The sequence below is a fragment of the Sus scrofa genome, chromosome 13 (genome assembly GCF_000003025.6).
Source record: "Sus scrofa isolate TJ Tabasco breed Duroc chromosome 13, Sscrofa11.1, whole genome shotgun sequence".
Classification (NCBI taxonomy): domain Eukaryota; kingdom Metazoa; phylum Chordata; class Mammalia; order Artiodactyla; family Suidae; genus Sus; species Sus scrofa.
Window position 1 is genome coordinate 1969036 of NC_010455.5, and position 14383 is coordinate 1983418.

Sequence of the window (14383 nt, forward strand, 5' to 3'; positions counted from 1 at the left end):
AATTAGACTCTGTTTTGCTAAATAAAGTTTTATTGAAACACAGCCACACCCATACATTTATGTATGATCTAGCCTGCTTTTTCATCACCATGGCACAGTGGAGTAGCTGCAGCAGAGACAGTAGGACCCACAAAGTCTAATATCTTTCTTACAAAAACTTTTTGCCAGACTTTGCCCAAAGTTGGCTTTTAGAGTGTGGTTCTTAGCTCAGCACCATCAGCACCAGCAGAGCCCCGTCAGAGCCTCCAGGAAACGCAGAATCCCCAAGCCCTAGTGAATCTATCTACAGTACAACAAGATCTCCAGGTGGTGTGTGTGCACATCAAAGTTTGAGATGCCCTGCCTACTGCCATTCCTTCTGGCCACTTTTTTGTCCCTCTACCCTAGCTCCTGTTCAGTCTCATCCTGCAGGTCTTTATTGCAATGCTACTTTCTCAGGGAGGTCCTCTCCTGTCCTCAGGAATTAGATCACTTATATGGTTCTCTCATGGCACCTTATTATTTTTCTTCAGAGCATGTCTTAAATCTGTGATTAAGCCTTCATTGGAGTGTTTATCTTTCGAACGCTCCCCCACCCCGCCCCCGCCAGACAGGAAGCTTCACAAGGGAGGAGGCTGGATCTCAGTGTACAAGAAAGAGCTCCGAAAGGTATAAGCCATTGGCTGTGCTTCCAAGAGGAGGCAATGGAAAGAGAAGGCAGGTAACCCTGAAGTGATCTGGTAGTGTAAACCAAAGGAATACTGCCCAGCAAGCAGTTCTACAAGGAATAAGTCATTTGCCACTGCTGTTGCTGACCTACAGTCCAATCTGAAAGGAGCTCAAGGATGAAGAAGTGAATGAAACACTCTGTGTTTTGAGAAAACAGACAAAACAGGCCCTTAGATCAGGAGAAGTTTTTATGAACCCAGATCCTTGCATCTTCTCATATTTGGAAAAGCATTAAAATCATTAACTCAAGCATCTGTTCCTCATGACTAGCAGTCACCTTCTACCAAGATGCATGCTGGGTTGCATGTACTCCTTGGCTAAAATCACATATTTACTGGTCTCCATCAGGTGGCCTCCACTCTAACCCCACACACACTCTCTTCAGAGCAATTCCTCAGAGCTATTTGAGAGGCTATCTCCCAGGCCATAGTCCCCCTGGCACTGAATAAAACTCAACTCACAGTTCTTACATTGTGTGTATGTGTTTTCTCAGTCAACATGGAAAAGAACAGAACCAATTACTATGCAGACAGGGAAGGGAGCAGTGTAGAGGTCCCCGACAATGAGCAACTAGGTTAAATTTAATTCCCTCTTTTTGTATTCCAGGGTTAAATATTAGTATTCAATCACACAGAAACACTGACGTGCTTTGGTAAACCTCTGCAGAGTAAGGATCCAATTTTACCAGATGTTCATTAAATGAAACATATGCATATCAGGAATTTAATTAGAAATGCAGAGGTCCAAGGATGTGATCATTGCTTCAGCAAGTTACGTTTCAGACAGCTTTTCCCTTCCAAGTGAACTAAGGAAACTCTTAATTGCATTCTACTCCTTTTTCCCTCTCAATCACAACTTGCCTCAATTGATTTTTTTTCCCAAAATGCCCTTGGGGAATGAATTTTTTTGAATGGCTAAATTCTTGTATGGAAATTAAGCACAACAGCTACTTTTGCCTGAGGATGTCTTTTAAAACAGAGCACAAGTCAGATGGCTTAGGTTAACTTCTTTCTGGTCCTAGGCATAACATTTCCCAATAGTGAGATAAAAGGTACAAACAAACTTATAAAACATACTGTGGGAAACAGACCCACAGACATAGAAAATAAATTTATAGTTACCAAAGGGGAAAGGGGGGAGGGATAAATTAGGAGTTTGAGATTAACATATACATACTACTATATAGATAACCAACAAGGACCTACTGTATAGCATAAGGAAATATGCTCAATATTTTGTAATAACTCATAAGGGAAAATAATCTGAAAAAGAATATATATATAATACACATATGTATGTATGTATGTGTAACTGAAACACTGTACTGTATACCTGAAGCTAACATGATATTGTAAATCAACTACACTGCAATAAAAATAAATAAATAAATTGAAGAGACAAATTTAATAAAAATGTTGAGATAAGATCAATGATTTTTTTTTCTGGAGAGGAAAATAAGCTCAAATAAAGAGAAGAATAGTCACAGACTCAAGTTGCCCCAGTAGAGCCTCAAAGGTGACTAGAATGTATGGTTCCTGATTGCCTGGCTAATCAGATGAATCACCCATTAGGAGTGAAATATATTTTGGTTAATCGCTTTCTCCCTTAAATAGGAGTATAGAGTTTGGTAGGGGCTCTGCTGCAGAAGGTAAAGTATGAGGAGCGTAGGGACATGGGTTCTAGTCCAGATTGAGAGGCCCTGGGCCAATTTAACTTAAACTCTCAGAGACTCATTTTCCTCATCTGTAAACTAAGTGGTTTTTATACACTTTAAAAAAAATCCTTTCATTTATGTATGTGAGGCCCTGTGTAGGTGGCAAGTGGGCAGCCAAGAGTAAAACCAGATGTGGTCTTTGTCCTTATGGATCTTCCAGTCCATTGAGGGAGCAATGTAGTTTTGAAAGAATGACATCAGTGTAAAGTCACATCACTGTTATATGTTGTAAAGGAGAGAGGTTTCCCTAAAGCTCCACAGCCCAGCCATCGGTGAGTCTGGACAATAGTACCTTCACATCTCACCACTCCCACCCACAAGCACACCATTGCTTCTCGCCTGGATCACAGCATTAACAGATCACATTTTGCTTCTTGCCCTTAATATAGTCATTAGGGATTAGAGCCATCTTTGAAGACCATACATTCAATCAATATCCCCATGTTCAAAGTCTCCAATGACTTTCCATCTGGCCTATAATAGATTCTAATAGCACATGCATAGCCCACAAGGCTCTCCAGCCCCATGATTTGATCTCAGTTTCTTTAGTCTCCCTCTCTTTCCCTCCACTCCAGCTACTTAGGCCTCCTTGCTTTTCTCATGCCAATGTTGTTCCTGCCTGGAAATGTCCTTTTCCTCAGGCAGCCTCATTTTGCTCCCAAGTTCACTCAGGTTTCTGCTCAAATGTCAGCTCCTCAGAGACGCCTTCCTGACCACCCGATCCAAGTAACATCCTAGTGAATGTAAATTGGTGCAGCTACTATGGACAACAGTATGGAGGTTCCTGAAAAACTAAAAACAGAGTTTTCATATGATCCTGCAATCCTTCTCCTGGGCATATATCCAGGCAAAACTACAATTCAAAAAAATGCATGCACTCCTATGTTCATAGCAGCACTATTCACAATAGCCAAGACAAGGGAACAACCTAAATGTCCATTGACAGCAAAGATGTGGTGATGGAATATTACTCAGCCATAAAAAGAATGAAATAATGCCATTTGCAGCAACATGGATGGGCCTAGAGATTATATACTAAGTGAGGTAAGTCAAACAGAGAAAGACAAATCATGTGATATCACTTGAATGTGGAATTTTAAAAAATGATACAAGTGAATTTACTTACGAAATATAAATAGACTCACAGGCATAGAAAACAAACTTAACAGAGAAAGAGGGGAGAGATAAACTAGGAATTTGGTATTAACATGTACACACTACTATATATAAAATAAGAAACAACAAAGTTGTTATAAGAAACAAACAAAATATATGCTATATAGCATAGGGAACTCTACTAAATATCTTGAAATAATCTATAAGGGAAAAAGAACTTGAAAAGGAACACACACACACACACACACACACACGAATAACTGAATCATTGTGCTGTATATTTGAAACAAACTAACACAACATTTTAACTCAACTATAGTTCATTTAAAAAAATCCCACTTCCTTACAGTCAGCCACTACCCCATTAAACACCTGTTTCCCCCTAGCATTTAATAATACACATTTGTTGACTTTATTATTTATATCCTCCCTGCACGTGGGACTTTGTCCCTCTTGTTTTCCAGCACTTAAAATAAGGCTTGTACATGAAAAGGTGCTCACAATAAGTGTTGAATTATTCTACACCCTGATGATGCATAAAAAAAGAGAATTGATGAACTCAGAGGTCAGGAAAGACTTACTTGGGGGTCTCTGCTTAAGGTGATATCTGGAAGAATGGTGAGAGTTAATCAGGCCAAAAGGAGTGTGGTATGCCAGGAGGGAGGAAAGCTCCTGCAAAAGTCCTGGGGGAGTAAGGAGAATAGAGTGGTCATGGAAGCAAAGGAAGTCCAGTACAAACAAAACACAGAGCACAGGGGAGCATGGCAATTGGTGAGGTGGGAAAAGAAGTAGCCAGGCCTTGCTTGGCTTTGCAGGATCTATTAATAATTTCTTTTAGAGAATAGATATGTGGTAGCCAAGAAGTGGTAGAGGGAGGGATGGATGGGGAGTTTGGGATTGGCAAATGCAAAGTATTATATCTGTGATGGATAAACAATAAGGTCCTACTGTATAGCACAGGGAACTATATTCAATATCCTGTGATAAATCATAATGGGAAAGAATGTAAAAAAGAATACACACACACACACGTATCTGAATCACTTTGCCATACAGCAGAAATTACAAAACATTATAAATCAACTATACTTCAATAATTTTTTTCCACATCTGCGGCATTTGGAAGTTCCAAGGCTAGGGGTTGAAATGGAGCTGCAGCTGCCAGCCTATACCATAGCTGCAGCAATGCCAGATCCAAGCCACATCTGTGACCTATGCTACATCTTGCAGCAGTGCCAGCAACACCAGATCCTTAACCCACGGAGAAAGACCGGGGATCAAACTTGCATCCTCATAGAGACAATGTTAGGGTCTTAATCCACTGAACCATAAAGGGAACTCCAAAATTTTTTTAAATTAAAAAAATTCTAGACAGCCATGGCTGCCACCGCCGCCGACCCTGAGGCTCCCCTCTCCCCAGGTGAATTGCTCCTGAAAGGTGAGGCTGAGAAGCCTGAGGATGAGCTAGAGGAGGAAGACAATGGTGACAATGAGCTAGATGAGACCCTGTGGGAGAGACTGTGTGGTCTGACGGAGATGTTCCTGGAGAGGGTCTGTTCCACAGCTGGAGCCACTTTTGATCTCCCCCTCTTCATGGCTCAAAAAATGTACAGGTTTTCCAGGGCAGTCTTGTGGGTTGGAATCACTTCCTTCATGATCCTGGTTCTTCCTGTCGTCTTTGAGACTGAGAGGTTGCAGATGGAGCAACAGCATCACCTGCAGCAACAGCAGATACTTCTAGGGCCTAATACAGGGCTGTCATGAGGAATGCGAGGGGCTCTACCTTCACTTCCTGGAAGGATTCAGTTTGTCACTGCCATACTTGACCTGTCTTGGTGGGAGAAATTTGAAAATGCAATGGTGTTTGACTATTGGATTTTTTTTTTAAACTTTGGCACATTGATCTATCTAAACCTGGCGGAGAGAATTCTCCCCACACTGTCTCATGGAGAGACTCCAAACTTGCAGATGTGCCCTCCTATCCTGACATATTTCTTCTGTCCTCACTCTGATAGCAAGCAAAGTGCAGCACTGCAGATGGTTATGCCAGCTCTGGCCATCCCACCCCATTACTAAATTACTCCTGATTGGAAGATCCCTCACTATCCCATTGTGGGGTAGGAACTAATGCCATTGGGAAGGATGTACCCTGACCATTAACAGCTCTTTGTTTTTTAAGAATGGAATGCACAGAATATAAAATACACAATGCCTCATAGCTCTCCTGTAAAGCAGCCACTGTGAATTTCTATTTATATTAGAGGGAGGGCTGGCAGCAGATTCAACCACAAGATGGGGACTGTGGAGGACAGAGCAGGAGCTCATTTCCTCTGCATATTTTACCTGTTAAATCTGTGTGCGTGTATCTAAAAGAGAAAGTCGGTGCTCACGCTTTGTATTTAAATATTAAAATGATTCCAACAAGAAAAAAAATACTGTGTTTATCCCAAGATTAGTGGGAAGTCATTTAAAGATTTTAATTGTGGAGAAAGGTGGAGGAAGAAGCAATCACTTTTGTTTACAAAACATATTTTATTTATTTATTTCTTTAAGGACTGCATTTGCGGCATATGGAGGTTCCCAGGCTAGGGATGGAAGAAGATCTGTAGCCACTGGCCTATACCACAGCCACAGCAACACCAGATCTGAGCCACATCTGCAACCTACATCACAGCTCACAGAAAAGCCAGATCTTTAACCACTGAGCAAGGCCAGGGATAGAACCTGTGTCCTCATGGATACTAGTCAGATTCGTTTCTGCTGAGCCATAATGGGAACTCCTACAAAATATACTTGAAAAGATTCATAAGCCTCACTTTTGCTGGGAAATTCTTGAATCCTATGAACATTCAAACAACAAAATGAGAATGAACTTTTGAAAATATTAATCAAAGCCAATTTCAAATGACAGAGATTCAGTCCAGTAAGTTTTGTAGCTACTCCAACATCACTACTTTGAGATTTTATGTCTTTGAATTTAGTGCTTTCCTTTTCTTCCCTCCCATCAATCATATGGAGTCAAAAATTCCTCTTACTCTGAATAACCTGACTTCTGAACTATTACTATGACCACGCAGGGACCTAAATTAGCATCAGCATTAGAAGTTTCTAGGCTTTAGAAGCACACACTTTCTATCTGACCCAGCAGAATAGATGCATTCAAATTTCCCACTGGCCAGTGGTGATTCTGGGCAATTTATGCACCTTGAAATCTCGGACTCTCATCAGCGGAAGGGGATACTAACAGCACCGCTTTCCTCATCGGGTTGTTGTGGGTTAAATGTGATAAAATATATAAAGTGCTTAATAAATGATGAGTTGACTGATATAGAGCGTTGCAGTAATCAACAATCTACTGTGTGAAAAAAAAATCTGAGTCAACCATCTCTTTCTACCTGAATGGTTCTTGCCCAGTTACCTGTGGCCACTGACTGAAGCTGGTGGCCTGGTTGCAACTCAGAATACAGGGCAGACTTCACCATTCTCAGTGAGGAGGTTAGCAGATATGCAAATATGGAATCACAACCTCTCCTTTGTAGTCCAAAACACTACCCAGCTTAACCCCTTTCAGAGCTGCTGGTTGAGATGACAATGGAATATTTATGCCTAATTGCAACTTTCTCCATGAAGAAATCGAAAGATGTGATGGAACTAGAGAGAAAGAAATGAAGAGATAAATGAAAACCCTCAAACTTTGGGGGAAAAAAGCATCTGTCTAAAGTATTTTGCATCTAGGGATACATAATTCTGGATTTATGAGGTGGGTTTCAAACATAGACAACACTGTTAACTATCAATATACCCAGTTTTCTTTTTTTTTTATTATTTTCCCACTGTACAGCAAGGGGGTCAGGTTATCCTTACATGTATACATTACAATTACATTTTTCCCCCACCCTTTCTTCTGTTGCAACATGAGTATCTAGACAAAGTTCTCAATGCTATTCAGCAGGATCTCCTTGTAAATCTATTCTAAGTTGTGTCTGATAAGCCCAAGCTCCCGATCCCTCCCACTCCCTCCCCCTCCCATCAGGCAGCCACAAGTCTCTTCTCCAAGTCCATGGTTTTCTTTTCTGAGGAGATGTTCATTTGTGCTGGATATTAGATTCCAGTTATAAGTGATATCATATGGTATTTGTCTTTGTCTTTCTGGCTCATTTCACTCAGGATGAGATTCTCTAGTTCCATCCATGTTGCTGCAAATGGCATCATGTCATTCTTTTTGATGGCTGAGTAGTATTCCATTGTGTATATATACCACATCTTCCAGTTTTCTTAGTGCAATGATAGTTAATTACAAATGGCTATGTGTGACAAAATTGTTGTGATATGTAGAAACAAAGGGGATTTACAAACTCTGTGTATTAGAGTGGGGCATGCATCCATGGCCCAGTGAACTTGAAAACTGGATTTCCATAAACTTAGGTAGATGCACCATTTTGTAATTTACTAAATAAAATGTAAAAGTATTCCTTAAAAAACTAAAAAATGGAAATATCTGATCCTATAATCCCACTCTAGGGCATACATCTGGAGAAAACTACAGTTCAAAAAGATACATCAATCCCAATGTTCACTGCAGCACTATTTGCAATAGCCAAGATATGGAGGCAATCTAAGTGTACCTCAACAAATGAATAGATAAGGAAGATGTGGTACATATACACAATGGAATATTATTCAGCCATAAAAAATGAAATATTTGCAGCAACCTAGAGATTATGAATAGACCTAGAGATTATCATACTAAGTAAGTAAGCCAGGGAGCAAAAGACAAATATCACATGATATTGTTTATATGTGGAATCTAAAAAATGGTACAAATGAACTTATTTACAAAACAGAAATAGACTCACAGACATAGAAAACAAACATATGGTTACTAAAGGGAAGGAGGGGAGGGAGTTTGGGGTTAAAATATAAACACTACCATATATAAAATAGATAACCAATGAGTACATATTATATACATATATATCTGAATCACTTTGCCAAACACCCAAAACTGACACATCATAAATCAACTATATTTCAATTTAAATTAAAAAAAATTAAATTAGGAGTTCTTGTTGTGGCTCAGCAGATTAAGAACCTAACGTAGTATCCATGAGGATGCAGGTCGGATCCCTAGCATTGCTCAGTGGGTTAAGAATCCAGCATTGCAGCAAGCTGTGGTGTGGGTCTCGGATCCAGTGTTGCTGTGGCTATGGCGTAGGCTGGCAACTGCAGCTCCGATTCAACCCCTAGCCCGGGAACTTCCATATGCTACAGGTGCAGCAGTAAAAAGGGAAAAAAAAAAAGATAAAAAAATTGAAAGTCTTGAACATGTGCAGACAGCTCCTGGAGGTGGTATTATCCTAATTTCCAGTCCAATTATGTGTTTAACTTGCTCCCCATTATTAAAATCTAAAAAGTTTTTTGCCTGAATTATTGACTAGTGTAGGTCTGAAATTTGTTTAGGGCTTCCCTCTACCCAGTAATGTGCATCTGAGTTTGTGAGCATTTTCACAACCAGTTCCTGGAGGCCCAAGAATTAGGTGTGTCATGGTGTGTTTCAGATCATGACGGCAGTCATGGAGAAAGGAGGAAACTGAGGAGGAACTGCAATTGAGAATAATGTATTAAGCCAAAGTTCTTGGAAAAAACTCCTCAGTTTAGAAACTGAATTCATGGCATGTATCCATGAAATGCAGATGTTGAAACTCCCAGAAGAGGCAGGATTATTTGGAAGAAATTGTGTGAGGGAATTAGACTCCGTTAGATGTTATTATATCACTCCTATTTCCAAACTCACACTTCATGCAAAATTTGAAAGTGGGATACTTTCAGCTACCCGCTCTTTCCTCCCTCTGATTTCTTCTTCAGAGTGCCTTTTAAATTTAGACATCTTGGAATGTGGGCTTTGCCATCTCACAGCATACGGGGTCAATTCAGGCAATATACCTGTCTTCTGAGTCTAAAAGAACTGTCATCTATTCAGCACCAACTAACCAAATCCTCTCAATCTCTGTGCTTGGCTAAGGTTTTCCATTTCAAATGTGAAAATTAAAGTTCAGAGTCCTTATGTGACTTTCCCTTGATCATCAGCTAGTGAGGAAGCTGATTTCAGCTTACTTATTTTACAGTAGATATTTATTGCGTGTCCACAAAATGGTTAGCACAGAAGATAGCCTGGTGAACATGACAAGACAAAGTAATAATAGTTCAGTGGGAACTGTGGGAGCCCAGGGTACAGTGGGGACTCAAGACAGAGTATCTTACCTAGTAGAGATGGTACAGTAATGCTTTCCCAAGGAATGCACATATTATCTGAGCCCTAAAGGGAGAGGAGGAATCAGACAGATTTGGAGCCTAGAGAAATACTATTCTAGGTAGAGGATATTCCAAATGCAAATGACAGGCAGCGATAGAGAGCATGGTCCCCTTAAAGACCAGAGGGATTGGCAGTGGTGTCAAAGAAACAGAAAGGCAGGAGAAGTAGATAAATAAGTGTTGGTTGGTGGAAGGATTTTCAACCACAATAGGAATTTTGGATATTATCCAAAGGCACTGGAACTTTTTCTTTTTTTTTGTCTTTTCTAGGGCCGCACCCACGGCATATGGAGATTCCCAGGCTAAGGGTCTAATCGGAGCTGTAGCCGTCAGTCTATGCCAGAGCCACAACAACGCCAGATCTAAGCCACGTCTGTGACCTAAACCACAGCTCACAGCAACGCTGGATCCCTAACCCACTGAGTGAGGCCAGGGATCAAACCCACAACTTCAATGGTTTGTAGTCAGTGTTAACCACTGAGCCACGATGGGAACTCTGGCACTAGAACATTTATATTAAACAGAGAAAAGTATGAGCAGACATACTCACTAGCGGTGAGTTTAGTTTTAGGAAACTCACTCAGGCAGAAATATGGAAAATGCTAGAAGAGAAGCAAGACTAAAGCCAGGGAGGTAGCATAGGAGGCAGTTGTTGTCTGGGTGAAAGAGAAGATGGCATTTGGGAACCTGGAGCAGAGATGATGGGGAGAAGGGAGAAGAGGTTGCAGAAATCATTAGGAAATAAAATTGTAAGAGGTGGAGACCAATTAGATAGGCTTGTTGATGAAGGCTAGGGAGAGGGACAGGGATTCAAGGCTACTTCAAAGTATTCTGGTGGGACTTTTGGCTTGTGCCATTTGCAGAATGAGGGGAGGGTTTGTTGGTAAGATATATGAAGAGAACCTGGGATTTGGTGGAAGATATTCAAGAGTCTCATGGGCAGTTAGATGCTTGGGTCTGAGTTCCAAGGAGAGGTCTGGCTTGGGATAGGGAGACTAGGAAATAATTGGTAGAAGTGAGGGTAAGTTTTATGTGTCAAGTTGACTGATCTATGAGATGGTAAAATATCAGTTCTGGGTGTGTACTTCTGGAAGAGATTAGTATCTGAAGTGACAGAATTAATAAAGACCACTTTCACTGAGGCAAGGGGCATCATTTAACCTGCTAATGGCCTGTAGAACACAGAAGTGGAGCAAGATCAAATCTGCTGTTTTTGCTTGAGCTGTAATGCCCATTTACTTGTGCCCTTGGATATTGGGGTTCTTGAATCTCAGACTTTCAGACTCAGACTGATGACATCACTGGCTTTCCTGATGCCCTGGCTTGCAAGTGGCAGGTCATAGGACTTCTTGGCCCCCATAATTGTGTAAGCCAATTCCTATAATTAATAACCTCTTGTACCTATCTCTGTATATCCTATTGGAGAATCCTAATATGGTAAGGAAATGGCGACCAAGTTGTGGGGTCATAAGAACCCCACCAGAAATATTGAGAGGCCAGTTCCATCCTTACAAGACATGTGTTGGAGCCACTTCTAACCCATACAAAGTGCTATTTCTCTAATGATGGGATCAAGCTGAGCCCTCACTGTTATCTCCCTCTGCATCCTCATGGCACTTCTCAGTGAGCTGATGGGACTTCAGGGTCAGGACATAACCAACAAGCTAACCAATCCAGACACAAGTGACACAGCAGTAGTCAGGGACACAATTCTGTTCTCTAATGTGGAAAGCAAGAATTCTAGTCTTGATTCACCTTTTGGCTAGAGCAGAATTTACAGGCTGTTAGAGCTAAAACATTACCTTTACTGACATTGCTAACAAGTTCGTGGTATGTTGGGTTTCCCCCAGAGCAGACTCTGGACAAGAATTTGTGCAAGTGGATTATTAAGAAGGGGATCCCTGGACACACTGGTAGAGGAGCAGGGAAGTGAGATGGGAAGGGAAAAGAGCCAGCTAGAATTGCAAATAAGCAGCAGGTGAGGACTCTGGGCAGCTAGAGCTCATTCCCACGGGCATCTCTGCAAGGATGTATAGATCAGCCTCAAGAGTGGCCTCCCCCAAGGCGTGAGAAGGCTGAGGATACTTATTACCAATTTTCAATGGTTGTGGAATGAGGGTTGCTCCCAAGGGTTTTTAAGTCCCAGGCCCCTCCCCTCTGGCCTCCTCCACATGGGTCAGCCATGCTCCCAAGGCCAGAGAAAGCCTCTGGACTCCACTAGTGCTTGTAGTCAGAAGCCTGCAGAGAGCACTGAAACAGCAAATGCAAGAGGGAATGAGGGTAGGGCTCTGATATCCTCTGCTAGTCAGAGGAGAAGAGAAAAGCCTAAGCATTAGGGAAATCTGCTACAATGTATATAACATCATCTGCCCAGTATTACATTCCATAGAAATGTGGAAATAAATGTGATTATAGTGTTATCTACACCTATTGGTTTACAGGGAGTTAGGAGCACCAAAAGATGGCTCATGGGCCATTTGATACACTGTGGGGTTTTTTTTTTCCACCAAACAAAAATAGCCAAATGTGACTCTGACTCTATCATAATCTTCAAAGTTCTATTGTATTTGGACTCATGTAACGGAGAATTTCAGTCATTATCTCTTGCCAGACATTAATCAAGTTGTTTTTAAAGGACTCAATAAGTGCTTAGCTTGTGGGTTTCCAAGCCAACACAGATGACTTTGCCAACTAACTCTGGCAAAATTTTTCCCCTTTGAAATTAAGGACACAGCTCTTAAAGTATTATAAAAATATGTTCAAGTCGAATCAATACCCCATCCTTAATTATAAATGGTGAAACAATGGTTAAATGTATATTTATTTATGTATACATATTCACAAATGTATATTTGTGACTTGATGGGAATGGTGAGGCTTACTTTCATAAGATGGAGTAAGTCTGTATGCTGTTCCCCACCCCCCCTCCGCTATTTGAATATTTGGGGGAAAACTTTCTCTGCCTGGCAAAGTTAAATCAGCAAATTTCCTGAGACTTGGAAACATAAAAAGTGTTAGTTTTTTTAGGGTTATCTTGGTCAATCCAGACAACAGATAAGAGTAAGGTGTAGAGTCAATTTATTGCTTTAACAAAACCAAAGGTCAGATGCAAGGCACAAGCAGAGGTGATACCACTTCTTTAAACTTGTCTGGATTTTCTAAGTGCCTCTGCTCCAGATTGACATGAAAAGCATACTTCAGTCAGACTTTTGCAATTTTAAGTTTTTCATTATCACATTGAGTACCTACTAAGTGCCAGGTACTGTGGGAAACGCTAGGGATACCAGAGACACAGCAGATCTTTTCTTCTACACACAGTTTATGTCAGCCGAACAGTATCCATTTTTATGCATGGTTACCTCTTCCAAATTTCAGCGCCTTTGGGTCACCCCAAGAAATGACAAGTTTGGAAAGAAGGTGAGGAATCTGGAGAGGGTGTGAGACCAAGTCTGTGCAACCACTATTTCTTTATTTAAAAAGTTTGACCTTTAGGAGTTCCCACTGTGGCACAGCAGGTTACGAACCTGACTAGTATCCATGAGGATGTGGGTTGGATCCCTGGGCTCACTTGGTGGGTCGGGGATCTGATGCTTCCAAGAGCTGTGGTGTAGGCTGTGGAAACGGCTCGGATCCCAAGTTGCTGTGGCTGTGGTAGGCCAGCAGCTGCAGGTCCTATTTGACCTTTAGCCTGGGAATTTCAATGTGCCACAGGCACAGCCCTAAAAAGGAAAACAAACAAACAAGAAACCCCCACTTCACCCCACTCCCCCCAAAAACAAAGAAACAAAACCATGTTCTAAAGAAAATAAAAGCTTGAGTTCACTTTTCAAAGCTTTGGAACTATATGAACAATTTGACTTTTCTAGGAAAAGTTTCCCTAATCTGTAAAACAGAAGATATGCAGAGATATGGAGTGAAATCAGAAGAGCCACACTCTCAAATATCTCTTCCAGGGCAGCAGCATGCCTAAGTGATGGGTCTTGCTTTAAATGATCTCTACCAACTGGAAGGTTTCCAGGGGAAAAGGAGAGTACAATGTTTGGCAAGTTATGTATTTCTGTGAATCATGCGTTATACTCCATGGAAACAAGGTATTTCAGTGAGGTCAAAACATGGAATAAAATTGAACTCAACACTAAATGAATTACTGGGAACCCTTCTACGTGCCTTGAGTCTTGAGAATTACCACTGTCAACATCATCCTCATTTACTGAGCACTGATGCCTGGCATTTTATAAGGATCTTATTTTTTTCTGGCACATCTCTCTGAGGTCACCCTTGTGACAGGTGTAGAAAAATTCAAGAGAGGTTAAGCCAATGCCCAAGCTAGTCTATGACTTGAAACTTGACCTGTTTCAGAGCGAAGATAACACACTTCCTGCTTTAAATAACCAATACAACAAACAGCCACGAAAAGGTCAGGACAGGAGAAAAAAAGATTTTGGCCAACTTTTGATCATTCTGGAAAAGTCTTAACACAGAAATACAGAAAAATTTAATCTTCTTACTTAATTCTCGGGAGTGTAAGAGTTA

General features: G+C 41.0%; 2 protein-coding genes across 2 annotated transcripts in view; one reads left to right on the forward strand and one right to left on the reverse strand.

Annotated features, from left to right (window-relative positions):
* COL6A6 (collagen type VI alpha 6 chain) overlaps positions 1 to 14383 on the reverse strand; it is a 168494-nt gene that overhangs the window by 151561 nt on the left and 2550 nt on the right.
* Positions 4854 to 6123, forward strand: LOC100739656 (mitochondrial import receptor subunit TOM22 homolog). Its single transcript, XM_021071334.1, has one exon. It carries the CDS (start codon positions 4916 to 4918, stop codon positions 5300 to 5302), a length of 387 nt encoding a protein of 128 aa, XP_020926993.1. The 5' UTR covers positions 4854 to 4915; the 3' UTR covers positions 5303 to 6123.

Excerpts from the sequence above, each read along its gene's own strand:
- LOC100739656 (XM_021071334.1), top strand. The coding sequence starts at position 4,916 with ATGGCTGCCACCGCCGCCGACCCTGAGGCTCCCCTCTCCCCAGGTGAA.